The sequence below is a fragment of the Tasmannia lanceolata genome, unplaced genomic scaffold (genome assembly GCF_043159265.1).
Source record: "Tasmannia lanceolata isolate RefF3 unplaced genomic scaffold, GAP_Taslan_0.1 ptg000019l, whole genome shotgun sequence".
Taxonomy (NCBI): domain Eukaryota; kingdom Viridiplantae; phylum Streptophyta; class Magnoliopsida; order Canellales; family Winteraceae; genus Tasmannia; species Tasmannia lanceolata.
Window position 1 is genome coordinate 11,572,586 of NW_027518696.1, and position 18,129 is coordinate 11,590,714.

At 48.5% G+C, this 18,129-nt stretch overlaps 2 protein-coding genes and 1 long non-coding RNA gene across 3 annotated transcripts; 2 read left to right on the forward strand and 1 right to left on the reverse strand.

Annotated features, from left to right (window-relative positions):
* Positions 1-2,746: 2,746 nt before the first annotated feature.
* On the forward strand, positions 2,747-5,376 carry LOC143853467 (uncharacterized). Its single transcript, XM_077363251.1, has 2 exons — positions 2,747-4,361; positions 4,484-5,376. The coding sequence occupies exons 1-2, from the start codon at positions 3,371-3,373 to the stop codon at positions 4,609-4,611; spliced, it is 1,119 nt and encodes a 372-aa protein (XP_077219366.1). The 5' UTR covers positions 2,747-3,370; the 3' UTR covers positions 4,612-5,376.
* Positions 5,377-7,042: 1,666 nt separating this feature from the next.
* LOC143852303 (uncharacterized) lies at positions 7,043-8,235 on the reverse strand. The gene is made up of 2 exons (XM_077361702.1): positions 7,892-8,235; positions 7,043-7,646 (listed from the first exon to the last, which is right to left on the reverse strand). Exons 1-2 carry the CDS (start codon positions 8,233-8,235, stop codon positions 7,043-7,045), a joined length of 948 nt encoding a protein of 315 aa, XP_077217817.1.
* A 3,437-nt stretch (positions 8,236-11,672) lies between these two features.
* LOC143853506 (uncharacterized) lies at positions 11,673-14,916 on the forward strand. Its single transcript, XR_013237150.1, has 3 exons — positions 11,673-13,321; positions 13,450-13,535; positions 14,420-14,916. It is a non-coding gene; the product is annotated as an uncharacterized LOC143853506 (long non-coding RNA).
* The last annotated feature ends 3,213 nt before the right edge of the window (positions 14,917-18,129 follow it).

Here is an 18,129-nt window from a genome sequence, read left to right on the forward strand (position 1 = left end):
TATGGACCAGGTCTCATACCTAGGAGGGGCAGGTGGAAGTCCCCGATTGGTCCAGGTGTCATACCTAGCAGGGACAGGTGTTGGCTTTGCAGCGGTCCCTGTGAGGGCCACGTGTCAACAGCCAATTGGTTGCTGAGTTCGGACCCATCAGTGCTGAGTCCGGACCCCATCAGTATCCAAAGAGTTCTAAAGAGTTCATACTGGTAGTAGGTATTAGATCATAAAGTATAGTTGGCCCCACAGTAGTTTCAGAATATTACTGGACTTTCACGCACACTCACCATATAAAATCACAGGAAACGCCCTCTCATGTTTGATAATGACACCTTACCTGCTTCTAGTTTACATTTCTAATTATTTGTTTGAGATTTGCTAGAGACAATCGCAGAAAGGCATTTTTTGGCTGGTTGTTGCATATGAGAGCAGCCATAAAGGCTTACTTTTTAGCAAATTTTGTCTTATTGATTTAATTCATCTGAGTTGGCTCCTCTCACATGCAACAGCCAGCCGCGTGGGTCCCTATCCCGTGTTTTCATAACGACACCTCCCCTCTATTTTATCCCTCTTCTTATTTGTTTATTTGTTTATTTGTTTATCTGCTCTCCCATGTTTTTGATAATGACACCTACGCTCTATTTGTTTAGATTTGTTTATTTGTTTCTTTGTGTTGAAGGACTGCACATTATCAAAACCTCTATAGAAAAAAAATGCATATGGCTTATTTTTACTAAATTGCACCCAAAAATACTTAAAGTTATAAAAAATGAAGGGTGTTTTCATAAAATAAATAATAAAATCGGAATTAGGATAGTCCCACAGGGTTTTTGTTAGTTATTTCTGATTTTATGATAGCCTGATAGGGATTAGAAATGTGTCCATGCATGGATGTTGGTAATGTGTCTAGAACTAGACCGTATCAGTTTGGATCTTTGGATTTGGATGGTCTATAAGACCGTCTAGGTCCATTGACACCCCTACACAATAGGTAGTTAATAATTGCAAGAACCCTTTCTTTGATTGAATAATCTTTTTAATACACGAGACATTAATTACCAACCACTCTCCCTAATAGGCTCCCACTAATAAACTCAAGAGACCTATAATTAACAGCCTACAACACCACTACACTTACCCTTACATGTAATGTAACAGATTCCCACTAAGTCTATGGGCAGGTTTGGCAATTGATGGCGTCTGAATCCGGGTCTGCGATCGCACGGTCGGTAGAGGGCCTCCGCGGGGTCTGCAATCACAAACAAAGGGGGTCAGGGGGTCCGGGGTGGGTCCCGGACGACGACTTCGACACCCAAGTCAGATCCTTCGACCAATCAATATAAAGGACAGCGAGAAGAGGAGATGGTTCGATCAGGTTTACCAGGACCAAAACGCAGGTTCTTTTCTGGGTATACGGATGGATGGGTCGGAGGGGACTAACAGGGAGAGTGGGATTAAGTTCCTAGTCTCCTCTGTCGTTGCCTTGCCTCTTTTTCCGGTTGTTTTGTGTGAGCTGAGAAAAAAAGATCCTTCTCTTCTTCCCCTCTCTTCCTTTTTAAAGGGTGGCGCGCGGACCTTTTCATCATTATGGAGAGAAAACCTTCCTTGGCGGGATTGGGCCGTTCTCCTGTCTGGACGGCGCGCGTGGTTTCGCTGGATAATCCCTTTCATAATTTCTGATGATGAGGTTTGGACGACAAGAAGGTGATACGTGTCGTAATCGCACGGTCTTGCCGTTTCCCCGCGCCTTTCTTCGGTTAGGCTTTATCGGTGCATGGACGACACGTGGCGAGATTTGGGAGTGGCGCCGTATTCATGTCCCATCATAACACCCCCTTACTCCTTTGGTCCATTTAATGGGCCAAGGGAGTAATGTCTGGTCAAGCGACGTCATGGTGAGGGCATTTATGGGGGCTCCGTAGTACGAGGAGACGTGCCGTTTCATCCGGCGGTTCCTTCCCGAGGAATTGTAGTGCCATCACGCGGTGCTGGCCGATCATCCAATAGGAAACGGACACGCGTAGGGCAAGTTGCTTCATTTTCTTACCTAAGGGTTTCTCATAGGGTTTATAAGGGGTGACTTCTTCCGTCTTTTGCGCAGATCGCCTTTTCGCTCCTTTCTCCTTCTTTGCTTTCTTTCGGCCTTTCTTCGGGCTTGCCAAATATGTCGTTGTCTTTCCAGGGTCTCTCTGTAAGTGACGAGGGGAAAGCTGCTACCGAGGGGAGCCCTCCCAGTAGCCCCGAGACAAACCTTGACGGGTTGGAGCCTCAACAAACAATTCCTGAGCGGAGTCCGCCTCAAGGGTTTCCCCCACGCTCTCATCCCCCTCCCCTTTACGAGAGGGAGTCCCATGAAGCTTTTGTTCATCGCAACCGCTCGTTCTTCTCTTATGTTTATGGTAGGGGAATGGAGGTCTGTAACCGGATGCTCGACATGGATCTAGAGATCGCGGCCTTGCGTGCGGAGAACGACTTGTTGAGGAACCAGGTGAGGTGGCTAAATGACCGGACAGCGGCGGGCCTAGCGGATCCGGATTGGGGGAGTTCTTCGGAGGCGGAGCATAGCGATAAGGAGCTCTCTGATGCGAAAAATTCTTTCAGTGGCTAGTCGCTTTAGGCGGGAGGGAATGGGCTGAGGGGGACTTTGGAGGGGCTCTTTCCCTTTTTTCTCTCCTTTTTTTTTTATTGGGGGTCTTGGGGGCCCGGGCCTGCGTGCCCTATCTTTTTGTCTTTACTCTCTTCCCCTTTTTGTAGGCCCGCGGGCCAAAAGGAAATTGTTTTGAATGGCTCTTTTTTTTGTATTTACGACTTGTATCTTATGCTTCCTTTCCCTTTGCGCAGTAGCCGAATTATTTCGAGCGGAGCGGTAGGAATAAGACCGGGCCTTTGTCATGCGACCCGAGCCCTTTCCACTATGCTCGGTATTTTTCATCTAGTGGGATTGTAAGCCGGACCCTTGTGGTGGGTCCCGAGCCTTTTCCCACTGTACTTGGTATTTTTCATTCAGTGGAGTTGTAAACCGGTCCCTTCCTTTGATTAGGTGGCGATGGCTTGCTAGGGAAGTCATTTAGCGGTAGGGGTAGTAACGTCTTTTCCGTCGGGGGGAAATGGCGCTGCGATTTTTGGCGGTTTCCTCGAATTTCCCAATCGACGCCACGTGTCCGCGTCCCATCGGATTAGACAGGGAGGGAGATTAATCGACGCGTGTTGAAACCCTAGCCCTTTTCAAGGCCTTTCTGGGGATTTCATTCTTGCTTTATCTCTTTGTCTCTCTTGGGTGGAGTGGGCTCCCTTCTGCGTTGATTTCTCTAGGTGCCGTTCTTCACCAACTTCCCTCTGGTTTTTGCCCTTCCCCGATTATTTGCCTCGGTGAGTTATGTGCTTTTTACTTAGTCTGTCATTTGATTATTTTACGATGTCTGTTGCAGCCGGTTCCCATAGTCTGTCTTCCGAGTCAGACTATGGGAAAATGAGGCGGTTGGTGAAAGGCGGGGGCGGCGGCTCTCGAGATGAACAACTGCCTAGGGGGTTGGAAGATAGCTCCGAGGCTTCTGGATCGTCGTTGGGGGCTGCTCCCTTTGAGTCTCCTCCTTGCGTTTCTTCTGCTCGTGAGGTGGAGATTAGGGACATTCGGTCCGGCGCCGTTATTCGCCCCGGTCGGGTGGCGGGTTGTAAGAGTTTTTTGGGAGAAGGGGCGGCAGAGAGGATTAGGAGGGAGTTTCACATTCACGAGGACTTCGGGATTAGGGTTTCTTCTTTTAGGGATGGGGTGTGCGAGGGTGTTACGGAGGAGGAGGTAGCTTTCTACGTGGAGGCTTTTCGGGCGGGGATTAGGTTTCCGCTCTTGGGTATTATAGTAGAGGCCCTCGAGTTTTACCGAGTGGCCCCCTCCCAACTGGCGCCCAATAGTTGGCGTACTCTCTTGGCCTGTGTGGCCAAGGCGGGTCTTCACAAGGTTCAGCCTACCCTTTCTCTGCTTCGGAGTTGCGTAGCCCTTAGCCCATTGGTGAAGGGGGAGGATGGCTGGTTGTACCTGACCCAGCGTCCCCAGGTGAAGATTGCGGCGAACTTGCCCTCTTCCATTAAGAAGTGGAAAGAGGAGTACGTGATAATCATTCCCCCGTTGGATGCGGGTTGGGGCTTCCCCCATTCTTGGAGGCGCTCTGTTGAGTGGCGAAGGAAAGCCCTCCCCGACGAGTCCGACTGTAGCAAGTTCGACTTGGAGAAGCTTGCCTCCGGGGAGCCTATTGATGTTTTTGAGTTTAGATGGGAGAGGGGTCTGAGGAGGCCCGGTTTGCTGGGTGCTGTGAAGAGGAGAACTTGGTGTACGGGCGAGGAAGTGGGGGAGAGTTCCGCTAGTCATCGTGGTGAGACTTTTTCCCTGGGTTGGTCTCCCCCTCGCTTCCCTCGTCCTTTCTTTTTTTTAAAAAAAAATTTTAGCTGTCATTTTCTTTGCGCTGAGTTGCTGTTGCTCTTCTGTTTTTGGCAGCAGACATGTCTTCTCCTGGTGATGCTGGCAGGGGAAAGGGGGTCGCGGCGACGACGGCCAAGGGTCCGGTTAACCGTAAGAAGATCCCTTCAGGCTTTATGGCCGCGGCCAGGATAGATCGGTCGTAAACAAGGCTTCCCGCGTTCGCGCCGTCGAGTTCTTCCGGTTGGTCGGTTGGAGAGAAGGATACGGCTAGGTCTCCTCCCCGAGAGTTGGAACCTCCCGCCAAGAGGGTTGCCCCTTCTCTTTTTGGTTCGCAGCAATTCTCTGATGTTTTGTTTGTGGCGGGGGCTTTTGTAGGCTCAAACCTTCGTTAGGAAGATGCTGCAGTACATGGTTGAGGATGAGTCCGAGAGAGGTGCCTTCGAGGACCGAGTTCGCAAGTTGAGCGAGGACTTGGAGAAGGCCCAAGCCAAAAAGGCGGCGCTTGACGACACCGTCTCTCAACTCCGGGGGGGACTCCAGCTGGCCAAGGATGGGAGGAACCGTGCGGAAAATAACTTTGTGGTGGCCCGACAAACTTTCGCTGATGAGCTGGTGAAAGCACGGGAGGAATGGCGAGATTTCGAGGAGTTTTTTAAGGCCGCAACCTTGTTCAGCGTGGATATTGAGATAGATGCTTTCGTCAAGTGCCGGCGGCGTGTTCGCGAGGTTGATTCTTCCTTTCCTCTTGAGAAGTTGGTGCACGAGGCCGAGGAGGCCGTTCCGGAGGATCTTTTGCCGGTGCCGGTGGATACCACGAGACTGGCCGAGGATCCGGCGGTTGCCCCGGAAGCTTCGACAGTCACTGAGACCTCTGCGGGGGCTCGGATGCCTTGGGGATTTGCTTCTTTTCATGGTTCCATTAACATGCTTGGTCTGTAATAACTTTTGAACTCTCTTTCTTTTCTTTTTCTCCCCCTTTTTTTATACAATGCGCCGTGGGCCATTTTAGCTTTTCAGTATTTTTCTTCGCGGCGGGTTATTAAGTTCTAATCTGGTTGGCGAGAATACTTCTAGTGCACCCTTGTAGGGCGTCTTGTTCGTGGAAGGACCATCTTCCCCTCGAGTGATCAGCTCGGAGTTAATGGGTCCCGCCTGCCCTTAAAGGGAGGTCTTTTTTTCATGGGGAGCGTTTTAAGGTATTTTCGGGGGGATCGGCTCAGATGCTACCTCTGTCCCACTCCCTGTCTTTTTCCGGCCCTTTGTTCATCATAGGCTGGAAAGTGGAGATGCACATGGCTCAGGTAGAAACGTTATTCCATTGATTTGTAAAGGGGAAAACATGGCTTTGCTTCTAGAAATCACAAAAAAAGGAAACAAACAAAACATCCGTCATATCTTAAAAGAAAAACACGGACCTTACGCTACCTTTTTACTGGTAAAACTCTCGGAGGTTATCCATGCTCCAACTTCGAGGGACTGGGGTCCTGTCGAGGTGCTCTAGCTGGTAGGCCCCGGGGCGGAGTGCTCGAACGACCCTGTAGGGTCCTTCCCATTTTGGTGCTAGTTTTCCGATGTTTCGGGGGTCGGATACCTCCCCCCTCCGTAGTACTAGGTCTCCGGGCTTTACTGTGCGCTTTTTTACTTGGGCGTTGTAGTATCGTGCCACCCTTTGCTGGTAGGAGGCGGTTCGGAGGAGGGCTTGCTCTCTTTTCTCGAGCATGAGATCGAGAGTGTTCCGGAGGAGGTCAGAATTTCCTTGTTCGTCGTATTTCTCCGTGCGGAAGCTGGAGAGGCCGATTTCCAACGGAATGACTGCTTCGGCCCCGAAAGTTAAACTAAAAGGGGACTCCCCGGTTGCGGTCCGTAGCGTTGTTCGGTAGGCCCAGATGACACTAGAGAGTGCTTCTACCCAGTTCGTTCCAGCTTCTCCCAATCGCTTCTTGAGGCTCTGGAGTAGGATTCTGTTAGTTACCTCCACCTGCCCGTTGGCCTGCGGGTGTGCTACGGAGGTGAAACGGTGTTCGATGCTTAGATTATTGCAGAATCTGCCGAATTCAGCACTTGCGAATTGGGGTCCGTTGTCTGTTACGAGTATTCTTGGAATGCCAAAGCGGCAGACCACGTCATGATAGAAAAACTTCTCTGTTGCTTTTGAGTTGGGCTTTGCCACGACTTTAACTTCGATCCACTTGGTGAAGTAGTCGATGGCGACGTACAACATCGTGTGTCCCCTCGGGGTTTTTGGGAACGGCCTGAGCAGGTCCATGCCCCACATGGCGAAAGGCAGGGGCCCTGCCATCGCGGTGTATGAGGTGGCCGGTTGACGTGGGGTGGTGGCGAACCTCTGGCACGGGCTGCATTTTTTGATGAACTCCTTGGCGTCCCTGAGGATCGTAGGCCAAAAGTAGCCGTGCCTTACGATTTTCTAAGCTAGGATCCTGCCGCCTCCGTGGTCCCCGCAAATTCCTTCGTGTACCTCCCGTAGTGCGTATTCCGATTCGGAGGGTACCAGGCATCGGAGGTACGGCCATGTGTATGACTGTTTGTACAGCCTGGGTCCGTGGATCACGTAGTGGGTGGCTTTTGCGGTTAGGCGTCGGGCTTCCAGCTTGTCTTCGGGTAGTATCCCATCTTTCAGGTATCGCATGATGGGATCCATCCAGTTTGTCCTGGTGGAATTTCCAAGACTTGTACCTCATCGATGCTGGGGTGGGACAGTATCTCTGTGAGCACGGAACTGAAGTCGTGGGTTTCTTCAGAGGCCATTTTCGACAATGCATCCGCTCGATTGTTCATGTATCGCGGTACTTGGAGAATCTCAACTTCCCCCATTCTCTGCAGCTTTTCTTTTACCTTCTGGAGGTATCTCTTCATTCTGAGGCCCCTGGCCTCGTATGCCCCGTTTACTTGATTGATGACGAGCTGGGAATCGCTATAGACTTTTAACTTTTTTGCGCCGAGCTCTGTGGCTAGGCTTAGCCCTGCTAACAAGGCCTCGTATTCAGCCTCGTTGTTGGAGGCTTTGAAATCTAGTCGGAGGGCGTATTCTAATGTGAATCCTTCAAGGCCGTGGAGGACCACTCCCACCCCGCGCCCCGTTTTACCTGCTGAGCCATCAACGTGCAGGGTCCAGTGAATCTCGCCGCTTTGTTCCGCCGAGTCTGGCCTCGTGTCTTCGCAAGCCGTCTGTTCGGTGGGGCCTCTGGCATTTTCCTTTATTGCCGGTTCCGTGGCAGGGCTGTGGATTCCACTTTAAAGTCGGCAAGGGCCTGGGATTTAATGGCCGGCCTCGGTCGGACCTATATGTCGAACTCTCCCAACTCGACGGCCTAGCTTACCATCCTGCCTGAGGTCTCCGGCTTTTGGAGAATTCTCCTGAGGGGTTGGTCAGTCAAAAGTATTATGGGGTGGGCTTGGAAGTAGGGGCGGAATTTCCGGGCGGCGCTCACAACTGCGAGGGCGAACTTCTCTATGTTTAAGTACCGGACCTCCGCACCGTGGAGGGTCTTGCTTACATAGTACACCGGGTGTTCCTTCTTTTCGCTCTGTTTGGCCAATACCTCACTTACTGCCGTAGGGCTGATGGCCACATACAAAAATAGTTCTTCCCACGGCTTAGGTTTGGCTAGTACGGACGGTGTCTGAAGGTACTGTTTCAAGGCGTCGAAGGCCTCTTGGCAGGCCGGGGTCCATTCGAATTCTCGTATGTTTTTTAGCTGTTTGAAGAAGGGCTGACATTTCTCCGCCGACTTGGGCATGAAACGGCCGAGGGCGGTGATTCGCCCTGCGAGCCTCTGCACCACTACAGCTGTTGTCGGGGGCTCCATGTCCAGGATGGCCTGGATTTTTTCGGGGTTGGCCTCGATGCCTCTCTCGCTAACCATGAACCCTAAGAACTTCCCGGAAGTCACCCCGAAGGCGCATTTTGCGGGGTTCAGCTTCATCCCGGCTCGTCGCAGGGTGTCAAAGGTTTCTTGAAGGTCGGTGATCTGTTTGGAGGCTTTCAAGCTTTTTACCAGCATGTCATCAACATACACCTCCACGTTCCTTCCGATTTGTTCCTGGAATAGCTTGTTTACGAGCCGCTGATATGTGGCCCCTGCATTTTTTAACTCGAAGGGCATGCGGTGTAGCAGTAGACGCCCTGATCGGTGACGAACGCTGTTTTCGGGATGTCTGGTTCGTGCATTTTCACCTGATTGTAACCCGAGAAGGCATTTAGGAAGGTGAGGAGCTCGTGCCCGGATGTGGCGTCGATGAGCTGGTCTATACACGGGAGGGGGCAGGGGTCCTTTGGGCAAGCTCGGTTTAGGTCTGTGAAGTCTATACAGGCCCGCCAGCCCCTACTGGCTTTCTTGACCATGACCACATTTGACAGCCACTCGGGGTACCGGATCTCTCTGATAAATCCGGCTTGTAGCAGTTTCTCCACTTTGGCTTTTATGTGAGTTTGGCGCTCTACCGCGAAGTTCTTCTTTTTCTGTCAGACGGGTTTGAGGGTTGGATTCACATTTAACCTGTGAACGGCTAATTCCTTGGGTATCCCGGGCATGTCCTTAGCGGACCATGCGAACACGTCTTTGTTGGCTCTGAGGAAATCGATCATTTGGTCTCACAAGGTGCCTTTCAGCAGGGAACTAATCCGGACTTGTTTCCCCGGCTGATCTTGGGCTATGGGGATGGAGTCTAGCTCCTTGGCGGGCTCTCCTCTGACCGTGCGGGCCCGCTCCCGGGGGTCTTCACTCTCGATCGTGAAGTTTTCGGTCGGGGCATTGCTTCATCTTAGGCTTGCCGCATAGCAGTGGCGTGCTATCATCTGCTGCCCCCGAACTTCCCCTACCCCAGTTTGAGTGAGGAATTTCATCTTGAGGTGGGGGGTGGAGACTACCGCTCCCAAGTCTCTTAGAGCGGGGCGCCCTATGATGGCGCTGTAGGTGAAAGGTATGTCTACGACCATGAAGGTGGTCAAGATGGTCATTTGGAGAGGATATGTCCCAAAGGTTACGGGTAAGTCAATTTTGCCATTGACCCGTACCGATGCCCCGGAGAACCCGTAGAAGGAATACTTCGCGGGTCCCAGTCTCCCTTCGCCCAGTTTCATCTCTTCGAAGGTTCCGAGGTGTAGCACATTGACGGAGCTTCCCGTGCCAACCAGAATTTTTCCTATGTCGAAGTTGGCGACGACTAGCCTGACGACCAGTGCGTCGTCGTGCGGGACTTGTAGTCCGTTGAGGTCTTCGGGGGAGAAAGTGATGACCTGATCTTCATGGGGAGGATCCGTCCGGGCCTTTTTGGAAGGCATTTCCAGGAAAAACACCCGCTCTGCATACGCTCGCCGACCAGCTGTTGTTGGTCCTCCCGCTGCCGGTCCGCCCGTGATGATGTTGATTTTTCCGATAATGGTGGGCAGCTGTTCGCGGGCCGCGGCTCTTGAGGGGGCTCTTCTTTCTTGGGGCGCTGGTGGCGGGGTGTTTTGTGTCTGCTACGGGATCGGTGTCTGCTTCGGGAGCTATGCCTGCTCGAGGATCGGCGACAGCTACTGGACCGGCGCCTGCTACGTGACTGACGCCTGCCTCTGGGTTCGTCGGCGGGGTGATGGGCCTTGTGCGAGTTTTCGCCAGGGCTCCTGAGATATTGATATAGGTGCCCTTCCTCGACCAATTTTTCTAGCTGGAGCCGGAGGTGGAAACAATGGTCGGTTTCGTGGCCATGGTCCCCGTGGAATTCGCAGAACTTTCTTGTGGACCGCTTCTTCGGGTCCTTGGCCATTCTCTTGGGGGGGGGGGGGTCAGGAGACCCTGATCTCTGATAGCTAGTAGGACATGGGAGAGGGGAACCTTCAGTGGGGCGCTTCCTAGTCTTTCGAAGACGGGGACCGGGTTCCGCCTCGCCTGTCTTTCCTCGGCCCGTGGCCTCATGGCCCTTCGGTCGTCGTTGCTTTTTCTTTCATCGGGGCCTGGCCGGCTCAGCTCTCGGGCGCAGGCTTCTTCTGCTCGTACGAACTTGTGAGCCTTGGATTCAAGTTCCTGCAGGTCCCGTGGTGGCTTGAGGGTAAGGTGCAGTTTGAGATTCGGGTCGGTGGTGGCATGCTTCAGTGTTGCGACCGCTATTTGGACGTCCATGTTGGAAAGTTGGGCTAGCTCGGCGTTGAATTTCAACATGAAGTCTCTTAGGGTCTCGTTTCTTCCTTGTCGGAGGGCTAAGAGGGCATCCGCTGGGTCGTGGCGGTTGTTGGCGAACCTTGCGCTGAACTTCCTTCCGAATTCGTGGAAGGATGCGATGGAGTCGGGCTCCAATCTCATGTACCAGTCGTTAGCGGTCTTTCTTAACATGGAGGCAAAGGCTCTGCACATAAATCCGTCCGACGTACCCCTGAGCGTCATTACCCTTTTGAAAGTTTGGAGGAACTCAAGGGGGTCTGTGCTTCCATCGTACAGACCGAAACGGGAGTGGTCTATTCCTGCTTCCATTGGGGTCTTTAAGACCTCCGAGGTGAATGGGGATGCCGTTTCCCTCTCCCAGTCGTCGAGGATGCCGTGGGCGTAGGGCTTTTTCATTTCCAGTTTTACTTCTCGAATTTGCCTCTGCAGGTCGGCTATCGGGTCCATACTGGGGGGTTGCGCTGAGGTTGCTACCTCCTCCGTCCGAGCTGGGGGCGGTTCCTGGAAATGAGCAGTCCGGGCAGGGGGAGCGCCGCTTAGCGTAGCTTGCTTCCCGTCGTTTCGCTGGTGTCCCCTAGCTGTGGGAGGCAAAGGCTATTTGCCGATGGGGATGGCGTCCGGCGGGTCGGTACTTGCCTTCGCCAGGGATGACGCTCCCCCGGCTGTTCCTCGTCACCTTCGTCATAGGCTTCCGTCTGGTCATGTGTTGTCAGGGGCCTCCCCGGGGCTGGAGGTTCCGGCGGAGGCAAGCGTTGGAGTAGCTCTTGGCGGAGTTCGTTGAACATTTCCATGGTGGGGACCATTTGCGGCGCGCTGGAGGAGGGCTGGTGTCTGCCCGAGAGCGGTGAGTTTGGCTCCCGGGAACTTGAGGCATGGGTTTGTGCGTGTTGAGCGTGGCTCCTGGTCATTACCCCTATTTATTGCTGTGGTTTCTCATCGCCATAAGGTGTTCAATACTCGACGAGTCCCACGGATGGCGCCAATATGATGGCGTCTGAATGCGGGTCTGCGATCTTGCGGTCAGTAGAGGGCCTCCGCGGGGTCTGCAATCACAAACAAAGGGGGTCAGGGGGTCCGGGGTGGGTCCCAGACGACCACTTCGACACCCAAGTCAGATCCTTCGACCAATCAATATAAAGGACAGCGAGAAGAGGAGAGGGTTCGATCAGGTTTACCAGGACCAAGGTACATGTTCTTTTCTGGGTATACGGATGGATGGGTCGGAGGGGACTAACAGGGAGAGTGGGATTAAGTTCCTAGTCTCCTCTGTCGTTGCCTTGCCTCTTTTTCCGGTTGTTTTGTGTGAGCTGAGGAAAAAGGATCTTTCTCTTCTTCCCCTCTCTCCCTTTTTCAAGGGTGGCTCGTGGACCTTTTCATCATTATGGATAGAAAACCTTCCTTGGCGGGATTGGGCCGTTCCCCTGTCTGGACGGCGCACGTGGTTTCGCTGGATAATCCCTTTCATAATTTGTGATGAGGAGGTTTGGACGGCGAGAAGGTGATACGTGTCGTAATCGCACGGTCTTGCTGTTTCCCCTCGCCTTTCTTTGGTTAGGTTTTATCGGTGCATGGACGACACGTGGAGAGATTTGGGAGTGGCGCCGTATTTATGTCCCATCAGCAACTACAAATAAATATTCCATAGAATATTTGTGCGGCCAGTTGTGAAATATGGCAAGAGAGGGAGAGTTGAGAAGGTTGGTTGGAGGGACAGAAGAAAAGACACTTAAAAACCAGGAAAAATAAAACCCAATTTATGTAGTTTATTTATTTTCACCATTTATAATGGTAATAAAAATTTATAAAAATAGAGGAAAAATAAATGCACTTTGGTGAGATGGTCCAATAATGTGGGGCTTTTGTAGCTAGTTTTTTGCAAGTGAAATTTAAGAGCTAATTTAACATATGAGACTCTGAATAACTTTCCTGATGCCTTCAGATATAAATCATCATATGATCAAATGACATGTTACCCACGCTCATCCACTTTCTAATTTGGATTGTACTTTATGAGAGCTACCCACATCAACTCCAATAGCTCATCCACTTACAAAGAAAATAATAAAGGATTTCCAATTCACGAACTTTAGCTGAGTAGCTTGGCATGTGCGGTGAACGTACCTTGCAAAATTTAGAAAATTACGGAATGTATGTGATAGTTACGAGAAATTACGGATTTCGGGTACCAATTAAATTAATTATCACACGTGTGATTCTTCAAACACGGGTGTGAAAAAGACCCGAATATCCTTCTGACATTATGAGAACCAAGATAGAGTCCTCATATGTTAGTGCTGAATACCTCTTCATTGTTTTAGTATTTTCTTTGTAGAGAAAATCCCCCTGTATCTGATGCATCTCACCCCATTTACGTTGGCGCAACTTTTTTTGGTTCGTCTGGATGTGTATTTGAACCGACAGAAGCTTGGGTTCTTTTGGATCTTGGCCATTGAAAGTAACCAGAGACGGAGAGGGATGCTTGACACGTGTTAAAATATTTTTTTGGAAAGGTGGCGCCTTTATTCACAGCTGGTTTGGTTTGGATTTAAAATTCCCTTGAACCCAGAATCCCTTGGATTCGTTTAAATCTGGGCCGTCACCAATATGCATAGACGGTCGAATCCAGGACTCGTGGACATCAATATGGAACGGTGACGTCTTCTAGTGATACCGCCGACGTTACTTAAAATTTTAAACCAATACCGTCCCACCGTTTGCGCTCCCTTGTCATTTCAACCATTTTCATCTCTAGGTATTCACCATCTTCTTCATTCCAACTATTCCATTTCTACTGTTTGTTCAACACACCCTTCCATTTGTTCATCAAACTCCCTCTTTTCATCAAATCCTCTCCCCTCTAATCTAAAGGCAAAATGGCAGGTTCGAAGAAATCCAAGAAGGCCGCACCAACTCCTCAGGTTCCTCCTCTCGAATTACTAGTGAAGCAGGGAAGGATGAAGAGAGAGGTAGGATTTTTTTACATGTTTCATGTTAAACTGTAAAGTACTGTGATATCTGAAACAAACGGAGACCCCACTGGAGTAACTTCCTTTTCTAGGTTAAAGAGGAGTATTACCTCTCCGTTGGGATAATCTCTATATAGTACTGAAAAAAAATCATTTAAAAAACCGGTGGCGTTATCGAATCACATTTCCTATCTTTAACTGGGTGAGCATAATATTGGTGGCGTTATTACCTTTTCTGGTGGCATTATCGACTCACCTTTGCTATCATTAACTGGGTAAATTAAATACCAGTGGCGTTATCCTATTTTCGGTGGCGTTATCGCTTCACCTTTGCTGTCATTAACTGGGTAAATTAAATAGCGGTGGCGTTATCGATTCACGTTTGCTATCATTAACTGTGTAAATAAAATACCGGTGGCGTTATCCTAGTTCCGGTGGCACTATCTAATTTTTCGTTGGCGTTATCTAGTTTTCTGGGGGCGTTATCCTATTACCAACGGCGTTATCCATTTTTCCGGTGGCATTATCTTAAATTCCGGTGGCGTTATATCCTTTACGGCGGTGTAATAATGAAGGATTAATCACACCAGATCAGTACCGATGGCGTACCCTTTTAAAGATGGATGGTATGCCACCAGATAGGTAAGTAACGCCACCGGTACATGGAATTAAAAAAAATTTCCCAGATCAAATTACTAGTTACTGTTTCATTCTATTTCATTCCCAGATCAAGTTTTACTCTTCCTCATTGCCCCGCCAGTGAGGAAGAGTAACTACCATTCGTTTCTTTAGATCAAAGGGGTAGTAAGAGATGGGGTGGGTAGTTACGTTAGGTATGATTTTGATTTCAGTTGAAGAACTTAATTACATCGTCTTGTTTTCAGATTCCGTATGATTCGAGATGCAGTGCCACCAAATTTAAAAACTACTATAAACAACTATCCCTGAGGAAGGAGCATCTGGTTGAGTTGGGGAGGACTCTGTTCTCCACGTTAGTTCAAAAAATAGAGGACATGCCTATGGACGCCCTGCTGGAAGAGTTGATTCCTACTTAGGAAACAGGGGCCAAGTCCTTTAAACTTAGAGGGCAGTCGGTACCATTTACTGCCCGTGATGTGGGCGCCATATTTTGATTGCCCATAGAGGGGGAGGCAATTCAATTGGATAAGTTTGAAACTACCCCATTTAGTCAAACATTTTCTAGATTTAGTTCCATTGAAACTCCGATGTAATTTTCGAAAGGCTGAAAGAATATCTAGCTGGTCACTAGCAAACACTCATGTATACCATAAAAGTAACTTCACCCCCTCCACCTTCTTAACCCAGATTGTCAAGATTCAATAGAATAGAAGCAAGCAAAAATACAATAATATTTGATCCGTGATAGACAACAACAAATATGCCAGTGATGTGCAGAGAACTCTGAGACTTAAACCCTTACTATTAATGTGGAAAAATGATAAATGTCTTACTCCTTAAATCCTTTAAAAAGTCTCCGGCGTCTTAATAAGGCGCCGATGTTTTCTTAAGATGTCGGCGACTTATTAAGGACGTCGGCATTTTCTTAAGAATGAGGGGTATGCTATTAAATTATCACTATGTTTTTTGTTCATCTCAAGTTTATATGCAATTGAGCATGATTTAATGGACAACTTGGCTACCCAAGAACCAAACAATCTATTTTATAATGAAATTTACCTAGCTAATCATTTTCTTTTGGTGTGGCTGAATCTTTTTTTGTGTTATTTAAAAGAGGGAACGCCAAAGGTATTTGAAATTAAATTATTCAGTAATAAATTTGGTTTGAATTTTACTTAATAATTATTATATAACAATGTAAATTGCCGTTCAAAATGGAATTTACCCAGACATTTTCTATCATATTAATACTCATTTGTGATGTAACCAAAAGTTCATTTTGAATGAGATGGGCCTTGATTATATGCAATAAAAGAAACAAGAATGTTATATATTGTTAGAAATTTTGAGAAACATTTAGCGAGTGCACGTGGACTGGAGCCATATTTGGCTGTTTTATCTTAGAGCGTCGATTCGCGGATCTCGGTTGCACCGGTAGGGGACAGATACGATTCTTAAGGAGAGTGACCAGTGGCACGACTCAGCCTCTTTCTTTCTTCAAATCTGATTTTACCAAATGGTTTTCATCAAAAGAGATAAGTGCAATATGTTTTTCCATGTTTTATTTCAATTATGGTTTGATTTACAGTACATGGATTTTTGGCTTCGAGTTGCACTGTTTTGAGGTCGAGTAACATGTTTTCGGTTCAGTAACCTGTTTTAGATTCGAAAAACTTGTTTTGACTAAGCCATATATCATTTCTTCATTATTTGTTTATAAGATATGTAGAAATCTGATCCGTCCATTTTATCCAACAATCTTAAGAATTATAATATTTGGGCTTCTTAAGATATGAATTTTTCCAAGAGTCTTAAGAATCGTAATATTTGGGCTACTTAAGATATGGATTTTACCAATATATATACATTGGTATTGAACAATTAGTCATCTATACAATGGTATCAGTATCTAGAGGGACCTGCACCTTTGGATAAGCCTCGGAGCCGAGCCTTCAAAGCCCTATTTTCCTCCTCGAGGGTGGCGACCCTCATAAGAAGATCACAAACCCTAGTCATCGGAGGAGGGGGAGGAGAAGGGATTAGGATTGGAGCTCTCCCCCTTGAGGAGAGTTGCCCGACGTTTCCTCTTGGTCACCGGCTTTCCATTGTACTTCCGGAGGTATTTATTGTCTGGTAAAGATTCCACATCGACAAAAGCGAATCCTGGATGATCTTCAGGTATGGTGTTGAGAGAAGAGAGTTGTAGTAGTAGTATCTAGATAGAAAGAGAGAAGAAGGGATGGGAAAAATGAAGAACCCAAGGCCCACTATAAATAGAAAATTGAAAGTTGGTGACGGTTCGGATTTACCGCTTCCTGGAAGAAGAAAATGGCACCTCATAATGATGGTGCCACCTCCCGTCACGTCATATTTCTCTATAGGTATGCCACCGGTACTATACAGGTACGCCACCGGTACAAAAGAGATATGCCTCGGTACGCCACGTGTGTGCCACCGGTACAATAGAGGTACGCCACCGGTACAATAGAGATACACCACCGGTACGCCACGTCTGTGCCACCGAAACAATACAAGTACGCCACCGGTACAATATATGTATGCCACCGGTACGCCACATGTGCACCATTGGTACAATACAGATACGCCACTGGTACAATACAGATACACCGCCGAATAAATCTACTGACCGCAATGTGTCATTTCAGCTACCTGAAGGAACCTGCAAAGAGAATCATGCAAGTACTGTCTTGCACCAACATAAGAGGATGATTGATATCATGTCGGAAGTAGGGCTGCAACAGGGTCGGGTTTTTCAAAACCCTAGCCCAACCCTGGATCCCATTATCTCGGCCCTGACCTTGAGTCAGGGTCGAAAAACCTCAACCCATTGTCCGCCCTACAGGGCTCAATGCGGCCCTGGCCCGCCCTGATTGAACCTGATTGGGCAGGGCCGGGCTGGCCCTGATTGACCTTAGTGCAAATACCTGTTAAGATTGCCAAAAATAAAGCAACCACCTATCATATAGAACAAAATGATCAATAAACAGAGAAAGGGAACAAAATAAGACAATATGAATTCAACAACATGACGGGCAGCAGAGACAATTAATAATAATAATCTAAAGAAACATCAATCCAAGATAATAGAAAACAATAGCAAAAGAAACATGCACAGATGGTTCAATTCTATAATAGAAAACTTAGGGTCGGGCCGGGTCACGGTACCCGAGGCATTAACCCAGAATCCGACCCAACCTGAGTTAGGGTCTAAAAAAATGAACCTTGACCTGCCCTCAGGCGTAGACACCCCATTTTGACCAGGCCCTAAACCCGAATGAAATCCTGAGGTTGGACAAGGTCCGGAAGTGCGAAATAAACCCAAAAATTTTGAGAAATATTGTTGTTGCCTAGCCCATTGAACATATTTCGCAACCTAGGAAAACCCAAAATTGCATTTGTACCCTGGAATCGCCGACCCTGGTCCTCGTACCTGTGTTCCTGAAATTTGCAAAAATCTCGAAATGCCTGTGAGTTTTGATATTATCGCTCCTCTATTTGTACCCCTAAGTTCCGGATGACATGTTAGATAGCTTATCTTCTTTAGGCGTTTAAGGGGGTCATCAGTGATTATTGTCATTTTATAAACTACCCTGCAAAAATCATAAAGGAAGAAGAAGAGACAAGTTGAGTCGTGCAAATATCAAAATTTGGTGCGTTGATACCATTTTCCTTATTCAGGGCGAAAAGGGAGTTTGCTATCTTTATAAGGGCAATTTTGAAATTCTGATATTACTTAAGGTGTAAGCAACCCCTATTGGCCTTTGGATCGAATTAGAGGGTTAGGATCATCTAAAAAGAAGAAAATTTCCGCCCCGTTTTCTACTTGGCCCCCCCATTTAGGTTAAAAATTGTCGCAAAATACACTAGGTGGTGGCTATCCATGGAGGATGGGGGGAGGAAAAAATTTAAAAATTTCCCTTTATATGCATCGAAT

Bases quoted from the DNA above. Each gene is read 5' to 3' on its own strand.
- LOC143853467 (XM_077363251.1), top strand. From the start codon at position 3,371: ATGTGCTTTTTACTTAGTCTGTCATTTGATTATTTTACGATGTCTGTT. The intron at 4,362-4,483 runs GTGAGACTTTTT...TGTTTTTGGCAG, and splicing joins GAGTTCCGCTAGTCATCGTG to CAGACATGTCTTCTCCTGGT.
- LOC143852303 (XM_077361702.1), bottom strand. From the start codon at position 8,235: ATGGAGCCCCCGACAACAGCTGTAGTGGTGCAGAGGCTCGCAGGGCGA. The intron at 7,647-7,891 runs GTACTTAAACAT...TGGAATCCACAG, and splicing joins CTCCACGGTGCGGAGGTCCG to CCCTGCCACGGAACCGGCAA.